The sequence below is a fragment of the Stigmatopora nigra genome, chromosome 6 (assembly GCF_051989575.1).
Source record: "Stigmatopora nigra isolate UIUO_SnigA chromosome 6, RoL_Snig_1.1, whole genome shotgun sequence".
In the NCBI taxonomy this organism is placed as follows: domain Eukaryota; kingdom Metazoa; phylum Chordata; class Actinopteri; order Syngnathiformes; family Syngnathidae; genus Stigmatopora; species Stigmatopora nigra.
In genome coordinates, this window is record NC_135513.1 from 7,421,182 (window position 1) to 7,441,549 (window position 20,368).

Consider the following 20,368-nt stretch of genomic DNA (forward strand, 5'->3'; position numbering starts at 1 on the left):
TTTGCTCATCTTACATTGTTTAAATTGTGAATCAACTTTACATTTAACTGATTGTCTAACATTGATGGTGATATTCTTTCAATTCATTTGAGCTGAGAGGCACGGCAGCCATTGACTGCTGCAAGCATCAAACTAATTAATGTTCACAGCAGAAGAATCCAAAAATGTCATTCAAATATGAGTGGGCAACAACTTTGATCCATTTCTACAGCCAGTCTTCCCTCAACATAGAGAAGAGAAATTAAATCATCCCATCAAACGAGATGAGATCATCATTTCCTGCAATGTGGTGCGTATTCTTTCCCGCCACTTAACTCAAAATCATCCACTTAAAATCATCATGCATTATGTAACGCACTGTAATGCTTTTCCGCTTCCAGCTTGGCCCGCTCGACCTAATTAGTGGTTTATCAAGTAAGTGGCGCATTGCTTTCATTGTCTGTTGCACAATGGAAGGCCAACGGTTATTTGTGGTGCTCCGTACATTTCACATTCAGTAGTGCTATGTCTGAATCAATCCAACCCTCAAGAACTATTTTATGGCTATAAAACATTTACTGCAGCTACAGCTGCAACACATTGGGGGAAAAAAACATCAATAATAACCTGATCGGCCGGGTGGATGAGTGGTTAACGTGTTGGGCTCACAGTGGGAGACCTGGGTTCAAATCGAGTTTGGTCCAAATGTGTGCAGTTTGCATGTTTTCCTGCGTGGGTTTTCTCTGGGTGCTCTGTTTTCCTCCCACATTTCAAAGACATGCATGGTAGGCTGATTGGACACTGTTTAATAAAAAAACTAACAGAAAAGCCATACAAACTCAGAACGGATATAACATACGCACACTGACAGGGAGACGAACTGACCCAAACAGAGTCAACAATCTAACAACATATAAATAGACACACAAGGAATGATTATCAATCAAATACACTTGATCACACAAGGAAGGGAAGCGTAAAGGCACACACATTACACACACACCACCAAACTTCTAAACAAAACATGACACAGCCCAGTCAATTCAAAGAGTTTTTCCCCAATATAACTTGAGTCTTATCCCATTCCATTCTCCTTTACCAGTGTGCTGTTGCGCTGCTCTTTGTGCGTGGCCATTCACTGATGTCTATTGTGTCCACGGCAGCTGCAGCTGCAGAAGAAATGCTTTCACACAAGCCTTTCAGCCTGCAACAGCAATTGTAGGCCTTGTACCATAGGGAAGATTGCATTTAACCCTTCATAGGCCAATTATTTTACTCATTGTCTGGGGGAGGGGGTCCTCCCTCCAGGTTAAAATGGACTGAACATCTATTACAGTCAATGGATCCCTTTAAACATCCTTGAAGAGGGTTCGATCCCAGGTGGGTCGCTCAATGTCTGGAGTTTGCATGGTCTCTCTGGTTTTATGTGGGTTTTCTCTGGGTACTCCAGTTTACTCCCACATCCCCAAAACATGCAGGGTAGGATGGTTGAGCACTCTGAGTGTGAGTGTAAATAGTTATTTGTCTCCTTGTGCCCTGACATTGGCTGGCCACCAATTCAAGATGTCCCCTGTAAGGTGCAGCTGGGATAGACTCCAGCACCCCCCGCAACCCTAATTCTGAAAATGAATTAATGAAGTGTGCACTTAGTTTACTGGATATCTTAAATATATGAAAAACTAATTCATTTTAAAAGTAGTTGAATAATTAATACATTTTTCTTTTCAATTTAAATGAAGGGAAAAAAACTAAATTGAGAAATTTACAGCTATTTTAAAGTACATATTCCATAGTGTATTGTGATGGTACTGACACAAAATGGCCGACAAGTGATAACATCTACCCTGCTTAGCTCATATATTGCATTACATATCTAACAATATATATTAATTAATTTCGATAATCACGACCCCACACAGCTGAACAATAGAACGTCAATTAAGCCCCATGAGATTTCGCGATAACGTTTAATTTGACGTCACGACTTGATTGCATAAACAGCACTCCTATCCGCTGATTGGTCCTTGCGGGGGGATTAATTTGCATATTCCCTTATTGGTCAGCACGCTTGTCCTCTTCTCCACTCCCCAGTTGAGGCCATCCCCGCTCGTCTTCCCCCACTTCCCGCCCCGGCTGCATCCTTTAGAAACCAAACAATCTCTCTTACACCGACTTTCTTGTTTTTTTTCTCTTCACGATCCGCTGGCTGATAGGTAAGATCAATTAATCATCACCCCGTGCCGTTTGATCTCCTTTAAATGTCATCCATGTTGGTTAATTAAAGCTTAAACAACCAGGGCGGCTACGACTTAAGCCGCTTTTGCTGGAGTTGATCGGGGGAAATGCTTGTATCCAACGGCGCTTCCCAGGCTGGGTGTGATGATGGCTAGCGTGTCACCGTCTGTCGTGGGGCGGTGTTCCTCTTGTCTTTTGGCTGCGCCTCGAGCCTTGTTTTCGGCATTGCCATCGGTCCTCTCGCTCGGCAGGTGCTAGTCATTGGGCGTGTTGCATTATTTATCGTAAACGCGTAAACAAAACAAACTGCAGCTTCGATCCATCCATCCACGCTACCAGAAAGGAGACTCAAATAACATTGACGCCACTAATGCAGTGCGATTCTCTCGAATGACGTTGATGGTGGCTGCCATTGACGCCTTGGACGTCCAATTTATTTGAAGTGGGAGGAATCAGAGCGATTGGACAACTGCACGTTCGCTTCTAACCTACATTAAATGGATTGGGTGTTTACCATTGCAAAATTCAGTTCGATCCAAGCAGAGGAATGAGCACAACGTGTTTGGACGTCTCTCATCGTCAATGGCAGTCGTTTTAATAGAAATGCCAGACATGACAATGAGCATAGTGTGCATAAGATTGCGTGGTAGAAGTCAAATTCCCAAATTACTATCCGTGTTTATCTACAGATGTACTTCAGCACCATCAAATTGAGGCTATAAACATTGCAAATTGTGCATTTTAAGCTTTCTTGAGTTGACCGTTAATTTAATATATAATTGACTATACCTTAATCACGTCAAAAAATCAGGTGTATTGCTTATCAAGTTGTCAGTCATTTTTTGTGCTCTTGCAGATACACCTGCATCCTTTTTGTTGACCCACTTCCAGAAAATGTCACTTTATACAGTAAATGCTGACATGACATTTGGTGGCAACTATCAATGTTCTTGATTTGTCAATTTTTCTTTTATGTTTTTAACTAAATGAGTTGGGTTAGGGGGCAAGAATGGGATTTCCATCACATTATTAAAAATTATAACCTTGAATAGAAGCCAATTGACCTTGATGAAGGGCTTTCTTATTGTTTTAGGATGAGACCCCAGAAGACGTTATGGTTTGTGGTTTTAATGATCTGAGAATTTTGAATGAATAAATGCAGGTGAGAAGTCTGTAGTATGGATGCACAGCACCCCTGAATGTCAACAATTACTGCTGTCAAGAGGTGCAAGTCAACTTGTCATGTACTCTTTGAAAAGCTTTCTTCTTTCCATAGAATCCGCCTTTTGACAAAGTTTCAATTTTTTGCTCATATTCCTGCATCATCATACCAGCAAATCATAAGCCTAATTGCCCGTGCATCCTCTTGTCATAAGTTCTCATTGTTAACCTGTATGTTAATTTTAGTAGTCAAGACACACGGTAAGTTTTTAAGTTTTATTGTTATCCTAAAATTTAACTTTGTGTTGGCAATAGATGTATGGTGTTATATCTTTTTTTCCCTTGGTGGGTCAAACAATATTACACAAAACTCCTTATAAAATATCAGACTTGCTATTCACAATTTTTCCAATCATTTGGTCTTTTCATTCATTTTTTTCCAAAAAGTCTAGAATTGTCTTTTAATAAGATTGTTTTTGGCCATGTTAAGATACAAATGATTAGGTTAAGCAAGAAGCCAATGAAAATGAAACGTGAACAGTGTTTTTAAAAATATTTTTCATTCATACGTTTGAAATGTTTCAGGACCAGTAGTCTCACAAAGATAAAAAAAAAATCCCCTGAAAAGGGGTCCCATCTCATGGCTTGAATCCAGTCAGTGTCTTCACAGACTCTCACAATAAACAATCTGTAAACACTCTTTATCACAAGGGAGCCTTGAAAATGTTGTAAAAACCTGAAAAAACACTTCTAAACATATTCTAAACTGTCAGGTTTGCCATTTAGACATTAATTCCCTCAGATGTTCATTAAACAGGGCATCTACTAGCCATGGAAGAAAGTACAGGAGGTCTTTACAAAGAAATTAGAAAATAAGACTCTGACAATTTTAACTTGATTGTTGTGTGAAATGGCATGAAAACAAGGACAGAAATAAAAGCTGTTTTCTGCAGAACTTAACAACCCAGGAACTGATTCCAGTGTGTATTCTGCCACATAAAACACTCCCATTTATCTGATGTGTATGAAAAAACAAAGGAAACACCTGCAAGCAGTTAAGAACAATGCAGTATTATAATTGTATGATTCAACCAGTCTTCCTTGTAGCCAAAGAAAATTCAAATCCTCTGCCCGACAGATATGCTTCATCTGTTTAACATTCATCATTCCGCTCAGTGTGTCTGTCCCAAGCACAACTTGGTGCGACCAAACGAGCCTTCAGTGCTGCGTTTCTAGCTAGCACTTCACTGCCTGTTAGGATTTAGTATTGAAAGCTTTTTTTTTTTTAAGGCTTTCACTTTCACTACAGTCTGGCACAGTGCTCTTTGATTATTGGAAATCAGCAGCACTTAGTCTATGGGCTCTTTGGGGTAGCTAGATATCCCTTCTCAAGGCACGTGTACTTTTGAACACAGTGCAAATATGCAGTTGTAGTACTTTGCTTGTGTATTCAGTGACGGTATCATGGGTGCGGCAGACTGAGATTGGCCTCAGATCACCCCGGTAAGTCAGAGGATTGGTAATTGATCAGACCCTCCGGCATGCCAACCTCTTATTGACTCTGCGTGTATATGACCAGCTGGCGAGTCCTTTGTTTGTTGGGACTGCCTGAATCCTTCACGCAAATGCTTATCGGGATCAGGTTGCTGGTGTGAACAAGGAAATTCATTTTTCTAAGTGGCCAGTAATTTGTTTAGTTCCTGCACTTTGTCCATTCAGTATTAATATGACTGCTCGAACCAACTCAGTGTTGACCACTATGAGAATTGGTGCCCCTCAAAGCAGATCATTAACACATCTTCTCCCACTCAGGAATAGCTCAAGATTGGTTCCATGCTGATTTTTTGCACAAATTAGGCCCATATGTTGGTGTGCATCTGCTTTAGCCAGATTCGATTGACATTTTCATCAGTGATTGCCAAGAAATCAAGCATATGACCGACTATTATCAACTGCATGTTAATTTTTCCGTGAGGCTGGTTTGTAAAGTTGGTCCCTTCCACAACAAATCACATGCAATTTTTTTCCTTCCTATTTTTGTGCTTCAAGGTTGTAAGTTGAAAGATTTTCATTAGTTTGTTTTATCTTCACAGACCCACAGGAATATTTTTCCCAATCTACCATCCAATACTGTTGTTTTCCTTCACATGTAGAAAGGGGTTTTATGATCAAAGTTATTGTAAAATACACTTGGCAGATCTAAAATTAGGGTGCTCTTTATAAAGTTTTTAGGACTGCTGTTCTAGGCCATATATAGATTTTAGGTTCATCCATCCTTTTTGTGTTTTTTTTTTTTGGAAGGGGGGGGGGGGGGAGATTGAGCAGTGCCTGTCCCGCTGCACCAGTTAATCTAGTGAAAAAGCCCACCCCCACTTTTCTTTCAGTGCCACGCCTCAGAGTGTTAGATGGTCTAGAGACAAAAGGCTGCCCCTTCCCCCTTCTTATATCTCAATGTTGGCCAAGTATACCACAAATTCTGCTTAATTTATTTTTATAACGCAAGTTCATAATGATCTCTTCTTCCTGTGGCTCATAAAACGTTCTAGTTGACTCTAGTCAACAGACGGCCTGTTTTCCTGATAGCAGGATGTGTACCGCTGCCAAGTTCAAAATAGATTATAACCCAGATCCCTGCCGTCGATCAGAATAGTGCAGTCAATAGCCGCAAACCCCCTTTTTTGGTTTCCTGCCCCTCCAGGGCTAACTGGCTTACTCCAATAAACTTTCCACCTGCTCTAAATGGCCTTATTTAGTGTCTTCTAATCACTTGGCGCTTAAGTTAAGAAACCTGCGAGAAATTGATGGCAAGAATTTCGCCATTGGACGTTAAATACTGATAGTCCACTAGTTCAAATGAATTGGATGTGGATTGACATCTATTACAGTGAAGCATGATTAAGCACTGTCAACACTCCCTGAGAATTTGATGCTGCTTGTCAGGGGAGATGGAACATGTGGCATACTGGACCGTCCTGCTTGGTGGGAACTAGTTACTTTTTATCCGGTTAGTCCAGATTGATCTGTTTGCTAATGTTGTGTGGGTCCAGTGGTGTTTTACTTCTTCCACCAAGATTTGGTTGAACAGTTGGTCTTGGTTTTGACCACACCCAAGTTGAACAAGGATAATGGTTAATTATTAAACAGAGGTTGATATGGTTGAATATAACCAAATACAATCTAGTATTGTCTTAATTATATGGAGGACTTGGTTTGTCAAGCATAATATCCTTTTTTCCCCCGGCTTTTATAATTTGCCATATTTGCTGAACTATCAGTTGCACTTCTGTCATAGAATGACTTATAATTTTTCTCATCTCTGACTAACGAAAGCCTGTTTTTTTAGGCTTTAGTTATCCAAAAAATGGTAACTGTTAGACTAACAGGTGCTTATTTATCCTGTTCTCATCTAACTATTTTTAGTATGTTTGTTTTTTTGCGGTAACTGTTGGACTAACAGGTGCCTATTTAGCCTGTTGTTCTCCATTTAACTATTTTTGGTATGTTAGTTTTTTGGTGTCTGATCAAATAAAATATTGCCCTCCCTAAAATACGACTTGTTCTCCAGGGTCAACTTTTCTATACTTTTTTTCCCCCTCTAAATTGAGCATTATTTGGTCAGTGTAACTTATAGTCTGAAAAATATGGTTTGTAAAATTTGTGTACTCTAAAGCCAACTAGTGCTCATGAGTCTAAATTATATCCAACTATTGTTGGACTGGTCATGTTGCCTTCAGGAATAACTTGAACACTATAATCATTCAGTTGTTAGGATGTGCTGTCCTTTAACTCCTCTTGCTAATGAGCCACATGAGTACACATTTGACTAGCACAAGTAAATAAGGTGCCTGTAGCTGCTAGTAAATATTGTTTAATTTCACAGGATAGTTGTGTGCTCTTTATGGAAAGTGTTCTTACAGGACAATAATGTTGACTCGTTGGACAAAGGCTTGCATTTTCAATTTTTTTTTATTTCCTCCTTGAAATTTCCTTCCAGGAACTGCATTTCCAGAATAGTTTAGCCGGCATGTGCTCAATGTCTCCTGGCAGTGTGTCAACAGTTGTTGGTATCCCAGAAAGTTGTGTGTGTGCTCGACCTCACTCTAAATACTTTAAAAAGGGGGGCTGTCTTTTTAGGTGAGTGCAGCTGTAGAGTTGTTACAAGGACATCAATCCTTCATTATTTTTTTAGTGGTATGGGTGCATGACCAAGCTACCAGCACTTGTAAGTTAATGATCTACCTGCCAGTGTAGCATATATAATCAGACTGAATGCATTCTGTCAATGTTTGATATGGCTGTGCTTGCTTTAAACCTGCCCGACATGCGACCACACCTCAATTGTTTTTTAGTAGTATAGTGAGTGAATGTTTTTGTTGTAATTTAAATCTGTTGAACTTTTTATCTAAATTCCGTTACCTTTATCTCATGTTCTGATCCGATATATCCTCATCCTCATTTGGAATGTGGGAGTAAACCGGAGTAGCTGGAGGAAACCCGTGCAGGCCAGAGGAGAACATGCAAACTCCACACAGATGGACATGACCTGGATTTGAGCCCAGAACTCAGAGCTGTGAGGCCAATGCGCTAACCATGTGTTACAATGGGAAATAATATAAAGTTGAATGCAAGTTATAATAGCTGGCCTCTTCTTAAATATTCAATATTTTTCATGGGAAAGGAGTATTCTTGTGTTGAGGTAGGATATTGTAATGGACAGTTTGGTGACTTTCTGTTATTTTGCAATGGTGTCATTTATCACATTTTTCAAATCGGATTTCTGCTATTTTTAGATAGGCATGTTTACCTGTAGAATGGGTCATTGTGGCCTCCCTTTGACACCAACTAACAGCTGTCACTCAGGCGGTGTGAGGAACTGGCTAGGTCTGGAATGCGAAGGGGTGGGGCTTGTGCTTGACATCCTGCCATTTAAACTGTCACTTTCTCTTAGTAATCATTTTGGAGCACATGCAGTTTTTCTAAAGAGGCAAATGACTGAGTTCAGTGTAATTTCATTGGAAGTCTAGGCTTGGCTTGTCCAGTAATTTCTAGTCACCGCACTTTTTATCAGCAATGTGAATGAAATCTGCAGATAAAAATCTCTCTCCACTCCCCTCTGCAGTCTGTGTAATGCATTCCAAAAGCCTGGCTACGCTGCAACACTGCAAAATCTCTCAAGCTGTATTAGACGCAGTATTAAAAGTGACCTATTTTGTCAAGCACCCCTCAAAATGTCTGGGGCAAGCGCTATATAACAGTGACATCGGTGGACAACCAGCCATGCAATTAAAACCGCTCGAGGCAAACTTGCCTCGAGTCCGCTGTAAGATTTAGTGACACACTGCCCTTAGAAGAAATGAGATGTAAATATTAACGAGGTCAGCGAGTTCCATGTCTAGACAAATGGCAAATACTTAACAAAGGAATGGTGGCATTTGAAAGACAAGCTTATCGCTCATCACTTTAGTGGAAAGCATTGTTGTTACCTTGGCTATGAAAGAAAGGAGAAAGCCATTTCATAGTTGTTAAATATAAAGCTAGTATTGCAAATGACTTTCATGATTGTGGAATTTTATAAAAATCAATAAAATAGAAATTTTCACTATTTGAGTGTTTAGATAACCCTAAATAGTGAGTTGTTTTTTTTTAACCCAAACATAACAGCATGGTGAATGAGTGGTTAGCATGTCCACCGTACAATTCTGAAATCCAGGGTTCAATCCAAGGTCAGTTCCTAGAATGGGTTTTCTACGGGGCCTCCGGTTTTCTCCCTCATCCCAAAATTCAGATTGACTCTGAAGTCAAAAAGCCAATATCAAGACGATGCCTATTTATTTAGTAGCAGATGAAAACTTGGCCATTTTCTAATATTTCTGCCTCGTTTATTGTAATTTTGAAGGGTTTTTTTTGTACATCAGGAAAAAAAAAACGTGATTTCTATTCAGACTGCCATTTAAGGGTGATATTGTCTTCTGCTAAATAAGTAACCAAATAGAGGATTAAAAATACCATATTTGTAAGTCATTGTGTCAATAGTGAGTCCAAAGGTCCTAAAGTAAAGTCATTGGCATTGATTTGAAATGGTGCAGTGACTCAACAAATCCCAATTGAAGGATCGTCACTACACAATCGTGAGAAAGCGCAGTCGTGTGCGCGTGAATAGGATTTTAATGATCCGGTTCACTCCTTCCTGCGTGCTGCATCACATCGTGTCAGCTTGTCCAGAAGGAGGTCATCAATGGGGAATGTGATTCATCCCGGGCTAGGCTAAGTCCCTGGCATTAGTCGTTGGCTCATCGTGCCGTTTGAACATGTGCTCTCTCTTTTCCCTGTCTGGTTTATTTGAGGCATACTGTGGCTCTTTAACTTATTGGTTTAGAATGACGGCGATTGACATTCACTTCAATTTAACTGGGAGTGAATTATCTTTTTTTATTTTTACAGTGCCATTGATGGCAATATTTGCATAAACCAGCTCAAGAGACATATTTTTTGAAAACCAAACATCAATCTTACCTATTTTTAGTATTCTTGTTTCAGTTAATGTGCAAGATCCAGTAGCTATAATTACATGAACATTGTTATTGTGACTCCAACAATGTGTTGTATATCACGATCGTAACTGTGGGTCAACAGCTTGACAATGACAGCTGTAAGCAACTGGTTTAGGGAAGATATTTATTGGCATCTTTCATAAGTCACTTCCTGTTTTGTTTTGTTTTCCCTCGGAGTTTCACCAAATTTCCCAGAGCCCCCTTACTATAAATGGTCTTTGCTTCCATGAGATGTAGTTGTCAAAGGCAGGTCACTGAGATGAATTCTCCTTTTTTGTCCACAGAATCCAAACGTGAGTGGGGGCCCCCTTGAATTAAGCAAGAAACAGCATCAACCTCTTTGAGGGATGAAACCGGATGGGGTTAGCATGGATAACCCAGAGCTCACGGAAGCGGCGGCAACTACCGAGTTTTCGGAGTTACAGGGCAATGCGATAGCGCAAATCCCATCTCTAACGGATCCAACAGAGAATGAAGTTTCATTTGATAATGCGCCAAAGACCAACGGGGATGTGGAGCCCCAAGTCGAGTTACATGCTTCCCCCTCCGAAAAGCAGGTGGCCATTATGCCTCAGGCTTCTCCAAGATCCAAGCCCCAAGTTTCCCCAAGATCCAAGCCCCATCCACATGCTGCTAGCACACAACACCCTATGAATCATGCCCAGTTTTCTACAAACAATACAAACTTGGGCAATAAAAAGCCAGTAAGACCCCCTTTAGCAGCGTCTTCCACCAAAAATACAGTGGCTGTTGCGCCCTTCTCCCAAATCCAGACCGGAGTGGGTGAAAAGCGCCCCGTGGGAAGTGGAGCATCGGGGACGACGTCGAGCGCTTCTGCGACTGCAAGAAATGGTTCCAGGACCACAACCGTAAACGGTAAGTAAGAGGTCATCCACTGAGATTGACATCTACTGTATTTTTCATAGTATATGTCGCTTTTTTTGTAGTTTGGCTGGGCCTGCGACATGTCATATATTGTTTTTTTTTATCTGATGTTGCGTTTTGTAAGGCCCTAGTTGTCATAATTTTTTTTTTACACCTACAGCTGCCTATTTTCGTCTGTTCTTCCCTCTTTTACAATTTCTTTAACAAATATTGGTAGTTCTTATTTTCTGATCAATTAAAAAAAAATAAAGTCTGAAAAAGACGGTAGTTATTTTAAACACTTGTTAAGTTGTGTTAAATATATCTCTTAAACACATCACATTATTGGAAAAATTCAACTTTGCATTTAAATTTCAACAACTGCAGGCAGACCAGGGACATCTACTGGCATGAAACCAAGCACTTCTGTTGCTGCTAGAGTGGACAGTGGTGTCATTCCGAAGATTGGGAAACCAAGCACTTCTGTTGCTGCCAGAGTGGACAGTGTTGTTGTTCCAAAGACTGGGAAACCAAGCACTTCTGTTGCTGCCAGAGTGGACAGTGGTGTTTTTCCAAAGACTGGGAAACCAAGTACTTCTGTTGCTGCCAGAGTGGACAGCGGTGTTGTTCCAAAGACTGGGAAACCAAGTACTTCTGTTGCTGCCAGAGTGGACAGCGGTTTTGGTCCAAAGACTGGGAAACCAAGCACAGTTACTAGAGTCGACAGTGGTGCTATTCCTAAGAACAGGTATTGTATGCAAGGCTTTCTATTTAAAGCAATCTTATGTTGATTAACAGTCAAATTACATTAACCATGTCTTTTTGGGAATTACAATTAAAATCATATCAGCTTTAGTTTCTTTTTAAACCATTGAATTTTTTTTTTTTAAATCATTGATACTTTTTAGATTTAACAAACTCCGATGTTCATTAAAAATGTGGGTTTCAGTTGGCAGTATTCTGTAAAAACTGCTTAACCTACTTCTATAAAGCTCTGCGGAGGGCTTGACAAAAGTGAGAATCTGGTGAATCCTGCTTTGAAACTGCTCATGAGGACTTTTTCTGCAAATTATTTTCTCCTAAAACATGCCACAAGATTTTTATGATATGGAAATGTGCAGAAACTTCTCCCTTTTTTTACTTGAATGTTTTCATTTTTAATTGTTTTTCTTAATATCCAGGTCGACGACAGCCAACTCGGCATCTCAGGCAGCATCTGGACCCAGGCCTGGTAAAGCCGTTGGATCCAGTAGTGCAGCGGCTCTTTCCTCAGGATCTCGATCAGCATCTGCAACATCTAGGCCGGGTACCAACTGTCCATCCAAGCTGATCAACAATGCGACTGGCAAAACTGCTGCATCTAGGATCACCACTGTCCCCTCTACTGGCAGGAGTAGAGCAACACAGCCTCTCCTGGCTGCTGCTATTGCAAAGACTGGTATGAACTTTCACTTGTTCTAACAGGGCTGCTCAAAATGACTTTAGGTTAGTACAGGGTTGTCCAAACTATTACACTAAGGGCCGCAGTGGGTGCAGGTTTTCATTCCAACCCATCAAAAGGACACTTTTTCACCAATGTGGTGTCCTACATGTGCATTTTTTTTAAAAATAGGAGTGACCCTACTTTGTGGTTTTTCAATTATCGCTGCCATGTCTGGTCCACGTTAACTACGAAATTTGAAGTATTTCTGTACATGTTTTTAATTGTTCTTATTCACCACCTACGCTCACAAAGTAACAAATACCTATCTAGTGATTATAATCTACATTACAATGTGACAGTGTACACAGTTCTTGCCTTTGAGACCTTTCAGAATTTTCGTTGACACTCAATTTTGGGAAACTCGTATGTCAAGGTGTTACTGTATCTATTTTGGGGACAAATGAAATGACTGGATCATTTCCCATATTTGTTGAAAATTATTTGTTGTTATTGACCAACATTTTTTATGCCTTGTTTTTATCACCAGATGTCAATCGGCCACCTACTGCTGCAGTCTCAAAAAGGCCAGCTGCGCCATCAGTTACCACTAAACCTCCAGCCAGCGGAAAGGCATCTTCTTCCTCCAAATGGGCCCCTAACTTCCAAAAAGTGAATCCAACTGTGTCACAAACAAAACAACCTGCTAGAACTGTTCCCACAAAGTCTTCGAGTGGGGTCTCTTCAAAACCTTCAGCTGCTCAAAAATCACCCCTGAGAAGAACTTCTCCAGCTAAAAAATCCACAAATGGCAACCAAGCAAAACTTGGAACGAAATCCACTCAGGCAATATCTCCCATTTCTTTTGTCAAAAACACAGAAGCCCCCAACTGCGGACCCCTTGTCAAGGACCAGAGTGATGCTGGGGCAACACCAATGGTAGGAGTTGCTGAGCCTCTAGAGATGATGGCCCAAGAAGCCACTAATGCCCCCTTAGTAGCAGAGGTGGGCATGCCCCAAATCTCTACAGAAGAGTTTCCACTAGCTACTCCTGCTCCTTCACTTAGCCCAGAAATACCTCCACCTAACGAACATGGCGAAAATGGTCCGGTGTCACCACAACCGGATCAGGTGTCGAGCACTTCAATTTTGAGCCAGTCTAATTCCATGTCTTCACACCAAACACTTTCCCTTTCTACAGCCATTTTGGCCACTTCCAAGTCGGTGGTCACACAGGTCGTTCTTCCCAGCGGTCTCAATGAGGAGGAAGAAGAAGAGGAAAGGGAAAGAAGCCAGCTGGTCTCGGTCTCTGAAATGAGCGGGACTACACAAGCCACCGAGGAGTCGCGGCCCGGGTCTGCCGGACAGGCCAGTGGTTCCCCTTGGAGGGCCGGCGGCGCCTTCCTTTCTGAGCTGGACTCGTTTAGCGGGAGTCAGCAAGGGGCGTCCGAGTTGAGTGCTCCCGGTGTCCTGGAGGGTACCGAAAGCATGGATGATCTTGGAGAGGGCAGTCTCAAAGGAGCCACGGACATGGAAGGAGCCTCCGCGGGCTCGCCAGATTTCGAAAAGCTTCCCGAAATACCTGTTAACGAATACGAGGAGGATGACGATGATGAAGACAAAGTGTGTGACATGGACATGGGCTCCGAAAAGACTGACGAGCTTCTGAGACAGAGGTACGACAACGCAGTGGATGATGATGACGACGACGAGGATGACGAGGACGTGGAGATGGCGAGTGAAGGGGTGACCGAGAGCGGTCTGGAGAGCTACGGGAACGCAGACGAGGACGACTTCCCCGAGGACGAGAGGGTGGACAACTTGAACAGGTTGGCTCATCTTCCCCCGCCTCCTCAGCTCCCGTCAGCCCCAGGTGCCCAGTGGGACCGACCCAACCCGTTTGTGGATTCTCGGGAAGAGAGGGTTCATTTGCAGACGCTCCCCGGACCTGACCCTGTTCCCCACTCCAGGCAGGTAGAAGCTGCAGAGAGCCCATCGCTAGAACCCTGGCAAAGTGAATCGGAGATTCCGTTAAAGGCTCCTGCTCAGGTCTGGCTGGAAATGAGCCCTGACGTTCATGTTCAAGTAAACCAGGCTCTCCCTCTGCCTTTTACTCGCGAATCTCAGATGGCCCCCGATTCGTGTACTGCAGCCCCACAGCCAACTCTAGGTGTGACTTCATTTGTCGTAAGCAGCGAGAGCGTAACGCCAGAGGGACCTTGCGATAGCGCCCAGGATGGCGCACCCCAAATTCAACAAGCCCTTGTGACCTCTCCTCAAGCTGACGCAGGTGTACGCGTGTCGGCGGATAACCCGGAGATTAAAGCACCCCCCATGGCGGCAGATGAGCTTCTAAGAGGCGTGGTAAACGCTCTCGCTTCCAACCCGTCGTCATCCTCGGTAACTGAAGACGAAGCCAGCGACACAGAGGGTGAAGCGCTGCTGGAGGACTCTTTGGAGACTTCCCTGGTTGAGAAGCACAATATTACCGTTATGGTGCAGTCCCCCACGCAGCGCTGCCTCTCGACTGTCGAAGAGGTAGAAGAGTTGGAGACCTTTGGACAAACCATCCATGATGCTACTCTGCCTTCGGTCACTTCGCTTGCGTCCTACGGTTTGGATTCTGCAGCGACGGCCTCCAATGACCAATCCACGGGCGACGGATGCGTCAAGAGCCCTGGGATTGTCAATTCCGCTGAGGAAGCTCAAGGGTCTGAGCAAGACGCTTTTAACCCTGGGGTGGAAAAGCCAGAAGACGTCCACCCGGCGTACTATTCGACCATCTGCGAAAAGACAGACAACTCTTTTTCAGGTAATTCCTAGTTAACTATCTGTCCCTATTCTCGTCATGTGTTTACCTTGAAAATTCCCAGCATTGCTGCTGGCTCCAAAGAAGGATTTAAAAACAAAATATACAGCATTCCTCTATACAAAATCCGCAAAAAATGGCTGAATTCTTATGTGCGACAGCTATTTATTTCTATGTACTCGTCAGAAATGCAGAAGCCTAAACTGGCGTATCTGTGGTGACGTACTCAAAGTTTGAGGTCAATTGTATTTTCTCATATGCATTTGATCTATACACAAACTTAATTATTTTCTTTCTTTTTGCGGGCGTTAGTGGGCTTGTCTTGTAGTACAGGAATCCTACCATATCTCATATTTGTGTGTCTTGTATTTTAACTTGTTTCAGAAATAAAATAATGATACCCCTTTAAATATCCTTATTGTTCCTTTGCTGGATGTTGAGTACAGCAATGATCGTTTTGTGAATAAAATAGCACTTTACAGTGAGGCCACCTTTTGAGGACAAGTGCGTTAGAGAACTGGGGGAATAAATATCATACTTTTGTTTAGTACATTTATCGATAGTACCATGTAATACATCCTGATCACCTTTAGTGTCATGATAAATGACTAGTTTATCTACTCGTATCAACATGACCTGCTGCGAGTGTTATGAGGTAATTGGTTGACAGTTGTTGTTGCTGTTCCTTCAGCAACAAAGTAATCCAAGTGCATACAGAAGTTGGAAATTTGAAATTTTGTTGCCCCAAAAATAAATTGATTTCCTGAGTTTACCAAGAGTTGACTACCCACTGGATGCCACATCCTCAACGGATCCACTCCGATCAACAATGACGTTGGTTAACGTTTAACTGTTCGGTCCACAAGACGACTGCTGACTGTGCTGCAGCTTTTAAGTCGTCTCTACTCTAGGTGTGTTGCCGTCCAGACTTGGATGTTTTTTATTTTTTTATTTTAGTTTTTTAAAGAACAACAACTTTTTTTTTTAATGCACCTTGTTTCAACTCTGCATGTCCCAGTAATATACTGACTTTATTTCCATCTCATCTCTGTTGAAGTTTGCTACTAAATAGCTTGGCTCTAAGACTATGGAATTCAGTGACTTTTTAAAGATGGTAATTTTTCTTTTCTTTCTTTTGTTTTGAATCCACCTTCGGTATCTGAGTGGCAGGGTTGGGAATAGATATACGTAGGTAGTCCAGGTGACTATCAAACTGTTCTATTGAGTCTAAAGCCAAGCTATTGTTTCCTGGCAATACGGTTTCTAGTACACAATTGCATGAAAAGCTTCTGCATGTCTTAATTTAAATTCACGGGCAATATCATCTGGTTCGTATACAGAAGGTTGGCTTCATTATTCTTGTTTACAGTTAAACCCCACTTTTTCTGGTTGGAGGGAGAACAGTTGGCACTTTTATTTATTTTTTTATTCTCTTGGCAATATTTACCACCCTGTGATTTCCTGCCCCATTTTCACAATTTAACTCACAACCTTTTTAAAACTAAAATACTGTCCACGTTGCGAGTACTTTTTGGTGGGAATTATTTTGAGTTTGGTTCAATTGGCTGTTTTACTCTTGCACTGCTTTAAAATGAATAAATAAATACAATGATCACTGTTCTTGTTTGACATTGTTCCACTCACTGTAATCTTTTTCCCCCTCATGCACATAGGGTTCACCACGCCCCCTCATCGCTGGCGCCATGGGGACCCTCAGGCCACGACGCCCCGTCTGACGTGCGCCGACCTGCCGCCCCGGAAGTCCGGGCAGCAAGCCCTCAGCCCCCAGCTGCGCCGACTGGAGCAACACCAAAGGCAGCTGATGGAGATGCAGCAGCGGCGAGAACAACAGAGCAGACCCCTGGAAGGGGCGGAGCAGGAGAGGAAGCGAACAGAAGAGGAGGAACAGAAGAGGAAGAAAGACGAAGCAGAGGAGGAGATCAAGAGAAATGAGCGGGAGATGCGGAATGAGATGGAGGTGGGTGAAAAAGACAAACCGCTCTGTGAGGGAGTCATGACTGCTAACAAGGAGGGTGAAAGGGAGGGTGAGGAAGGTGAAATTGCTCATGTTGAGGGCAGAACGGTTGCGGTGGAGATGTCAACGGAAGAAGAGCTGAAGAGGCACGATCTGGAGTTGCAGCTCCAGCAGCAACAGGCTGAGCTGAAGCAAAGGCAGCAGATCATGCAGTGGCAGCAAGAATTGGAGGATCAGCAGCACTCCCCCAGTCCAACAATGGTCCCCTCGCCCTCGTCGGGCCTGTGCACCATTTATGAAGCGTTGGAAAACAGCGACGAAGAGCTAGACGGCCTGGATCGTGACTGTTGCGGAAGGAGGCCTAAGCCAGGGTTCAAGGACGCCGACGAAACGCCCAGCAACGGGGACCACTCGTCTGCCGAGGTCCCAGAGGCCCCCTTGGACTTGGACTGGGGTGCCAAGGTGGATATGGTGCAGCAGCTCATCAATCAGACCTTGCTGCTCAATGGAGATGGCTGTTCTTCGCTGCTGCTTCTTCCTGGGGGTACGGGAGGAACCCTGAGCCCTCTGGAAAGCAGCCTCTGGCCCAACCTTCTGCCTCCCATCAGCCCTCCCTCGGCCACCGTCACTTCTGTGAGCAGCTTCTCCCCGGAGGCCGTCGGGAGCTCCCCCCAAGGGGAGTGGACTGTGGTGGAGTTGGAGACTCATCACTAGTAAGTATTCTCCTTTTGCACTGAGCTGGCACTGGTGCTGTTTTCTGACTATTTTATATGGTGCTCAAATAAGGTGACTTTCGGTGGGCGGAGGAAAGGATATTGAGCATTTTTATTGGTATCCAAGTTTCAGTCTCTAGTCAAAATGAAGTTGTAATCTTGTGTAAAATGTAAATAGTACATTGATTTGCAAGGTATATTCAATTTTTAGTCAACTAAATACACTGGAAAGCTCTATACAGTGTACAGTCTTCCCTCAAATATCACGGCATCAACTTTCGCAGATTCACTTCCTCGTAGATTTTTTTTCTGAAGTAAGTTCCTAAAAACATAATACCTTAGTCTTTTGACATATAGCTGTAGTATTTAATAAATATACACTTGTATTTGTATTTCTGTATCGTCGAAAAAAAACAGTAATCCCTCTTATCGCAAATTCACTACTTTTTGATGTTTTCCCCCGCTATCAATTATTATTATAATTTTATTTTTTTATAAAGTTCATAGAAATGTGAAAATCCACACTGAAACTTCTATGTAGAAGACACTCTTGCTACTAGGACTCGGCACTGAAGGAAAATGTTGTATTTTATTTTAAAGTTCATAATGTCAAAATCAATGCTATAACTTGTACCCGGAAGCCACTCTTTCTTCTAGGACTCAGCACTGAAGGAGTATGTGCAAATAGGAGAACAAGCATTGAAACTAGTGGACTTGTTTTGTTTTCCGAGTAAGAAAGGTCTGTTCTGCAAAACATGCAGCAAAGCTGAAGTTGTGAGCCAGTTTTTCGATGGAAAAATAAGGACTAAGTGAGCCACACTACCTCAAGGGCAGACATGAAAAATAAGGTAAGTCAGATTTGTGCTATTTATTCAGATGTTTTATGTATGGATATTAGTAATTAAATGTTATAGCTAAACCATTTATGGGTAGTAAAAATACACTGGTGTGTGTACTTCTGATGATGCTCACACTAGTCATCAGTGTGCTCAGCTAGGTTGCATGTATGCCCAGATGTATGGAAAGTTAGAGGGAACATTGGATGGGGGTGAGCCTACTTCACGGTTTTTGGTTTATAGCGGCCACATCTGGTCTACATTGACCGCAATATTTGAGGGATTACTGTATACACACATTGGCTCCCATTTACAGTGTACCTACATTACCGTTTTGCCAAGCAAGGTTAATAGGGGACTCGATTACTATCAGGCCTTGCTGCTGTATGCAGGTCATCCTAATTTTTAATCTTTTGATATTATGGAACATAGATGTAATGGTTTGGAGTACACTGCATTTAATTGTAGTTCAAATATATTTGCCAACAACTCTTGCCTTTTAGGGATGTTCATTCTAGTTGACTTGTGTAATGTTCCTTTTTTTTTTTTTTACTCATTGGCATCCTTTGATGGTCAACAAAAAAAAGCATTGGTGGGTTAAAATGAGTAGTTTTTGCATTGACCACCCAAGACTTGGATACATTGCCAGGTACTATTTAACTTCGAGTTAAAAAATTAAAAAAATAAAAATCAATTATGCAAGGCCATATAAATGCATTCAAAAATGTGAAAATGCTCATTTATTAAAAAAAAAATAATAATAATAATAATGTAATGTAGAAGGAGGTACTGACTCCAGCTCAGTGTGAAATGTGTATGGGAAGAAAACATGGTGCTGTAGTTTCCAACTTTGGTCAGATCAACAAAAACATAAACGGGTCCATATAAAACTGGCCACCACTTGCACTATTTCCCAATATGAGACTTATTTTGAAATTGTCTTTCCAAAGGTTGTGATGTTCAATTTGTGACTGACAACTGTTAGAAAGGGGTCATCTTGCATGAGTCTGTGCGTGCTGTAGAAAGGCAAAAATGACAAATATTGGATCTTGTGACATGTACCTCATGTTGTGGATGTTGAATGTAGGTAAATATAAATTGTGATTCTTGTCTTGTATCAGATGAACTGTTAATTTGGTTTAATTAAAAAAAAAAGAAAAAAAAGATCCTTTTTATGCCAAAAATCTGAGCCATACATGTAGGAAATCCACCTTCTATTATGTTGTAGTGATTAGACTAAGTAAATACACTGGAATTGACTGTGAATTACTGTATTTTAATGGATGTAAATTAAAAGTTCATTTATTTTCTGAACTGCCTACCCTCAAGTGTTGTGGGGGCTGCTGGAGCCAATTCCAGCTAACAAAGGGGACCAGTTGCGGGACACCATGAATTGGTGGCCAATAAGTTGCAGGGCTCAAGGCAGTTATAATGTCTATTACAAAATAAGCAAATCATTTTGGGTATTTTTTTAAATAACATTCTTGTGAAGAAAGTTCTACAATGGATTTTTAAAAATCTAATATTAAGTCAGAACTTTTGAAAATGTGCTTAAAAAAGGAAAGAGGTAAGCGGTACTCTGAAGTTGTAATTTGGTGGAAGTAAAATGAAACCAGAATATGCAATATTGTTTTAAGGAACATTTTTGTTTTTTCTGTTAGAGCTGTTCTTTGCATATCACTCGGGAAAATGTTTTAATTCTAGTGTTTTAAATGTATTTTGAAATCCAATGACAAGTATTGTCTGTTCTTTCAGGTAAATTGCCTTTCTTGTAGTTGAAATGTTTACTTGCCACACTGGAATAAAAAAAAACAGATGCACCCAC

At 41.7% G+C, this 20,368-nt stretch overlaps 1 protein-coding gene across 1 annotated transcript; it reads left to right on the forward strand.

Annotated features, from left to right (window-relative positions):
• Window positions 1–2,023: 2,023 nt before the first annotated feature.
• prr36a (proline rich 36a) lies at window positions 2,024–20,363 on the forward strand. The gene is made up of 6 exons (XM_077718123.1): window positions 2,024–2,192; window positions 10,211–10,802; window positions 11,178–11,538; window positions 11,972–12,228; window positions 12,761–15,022; window positions 16,693–20,363. The coding sequence occupies exons 2-6, from the start codon at window positions 10,274–10,276 to the stop codon at window positions 17,706–17,708; spliced, it is 4,425 nt and encodes a 1,474-aa protein (XP_077574249.1). The 5' UTR covers window positions 2,024–2,192; window positions 10,211–10,273; the 3' UTR covers window positions 17,709–20,363.
• The last annotated feature ends 5 nt before the right edge of the window (window positions 20,364–20,368 follow it).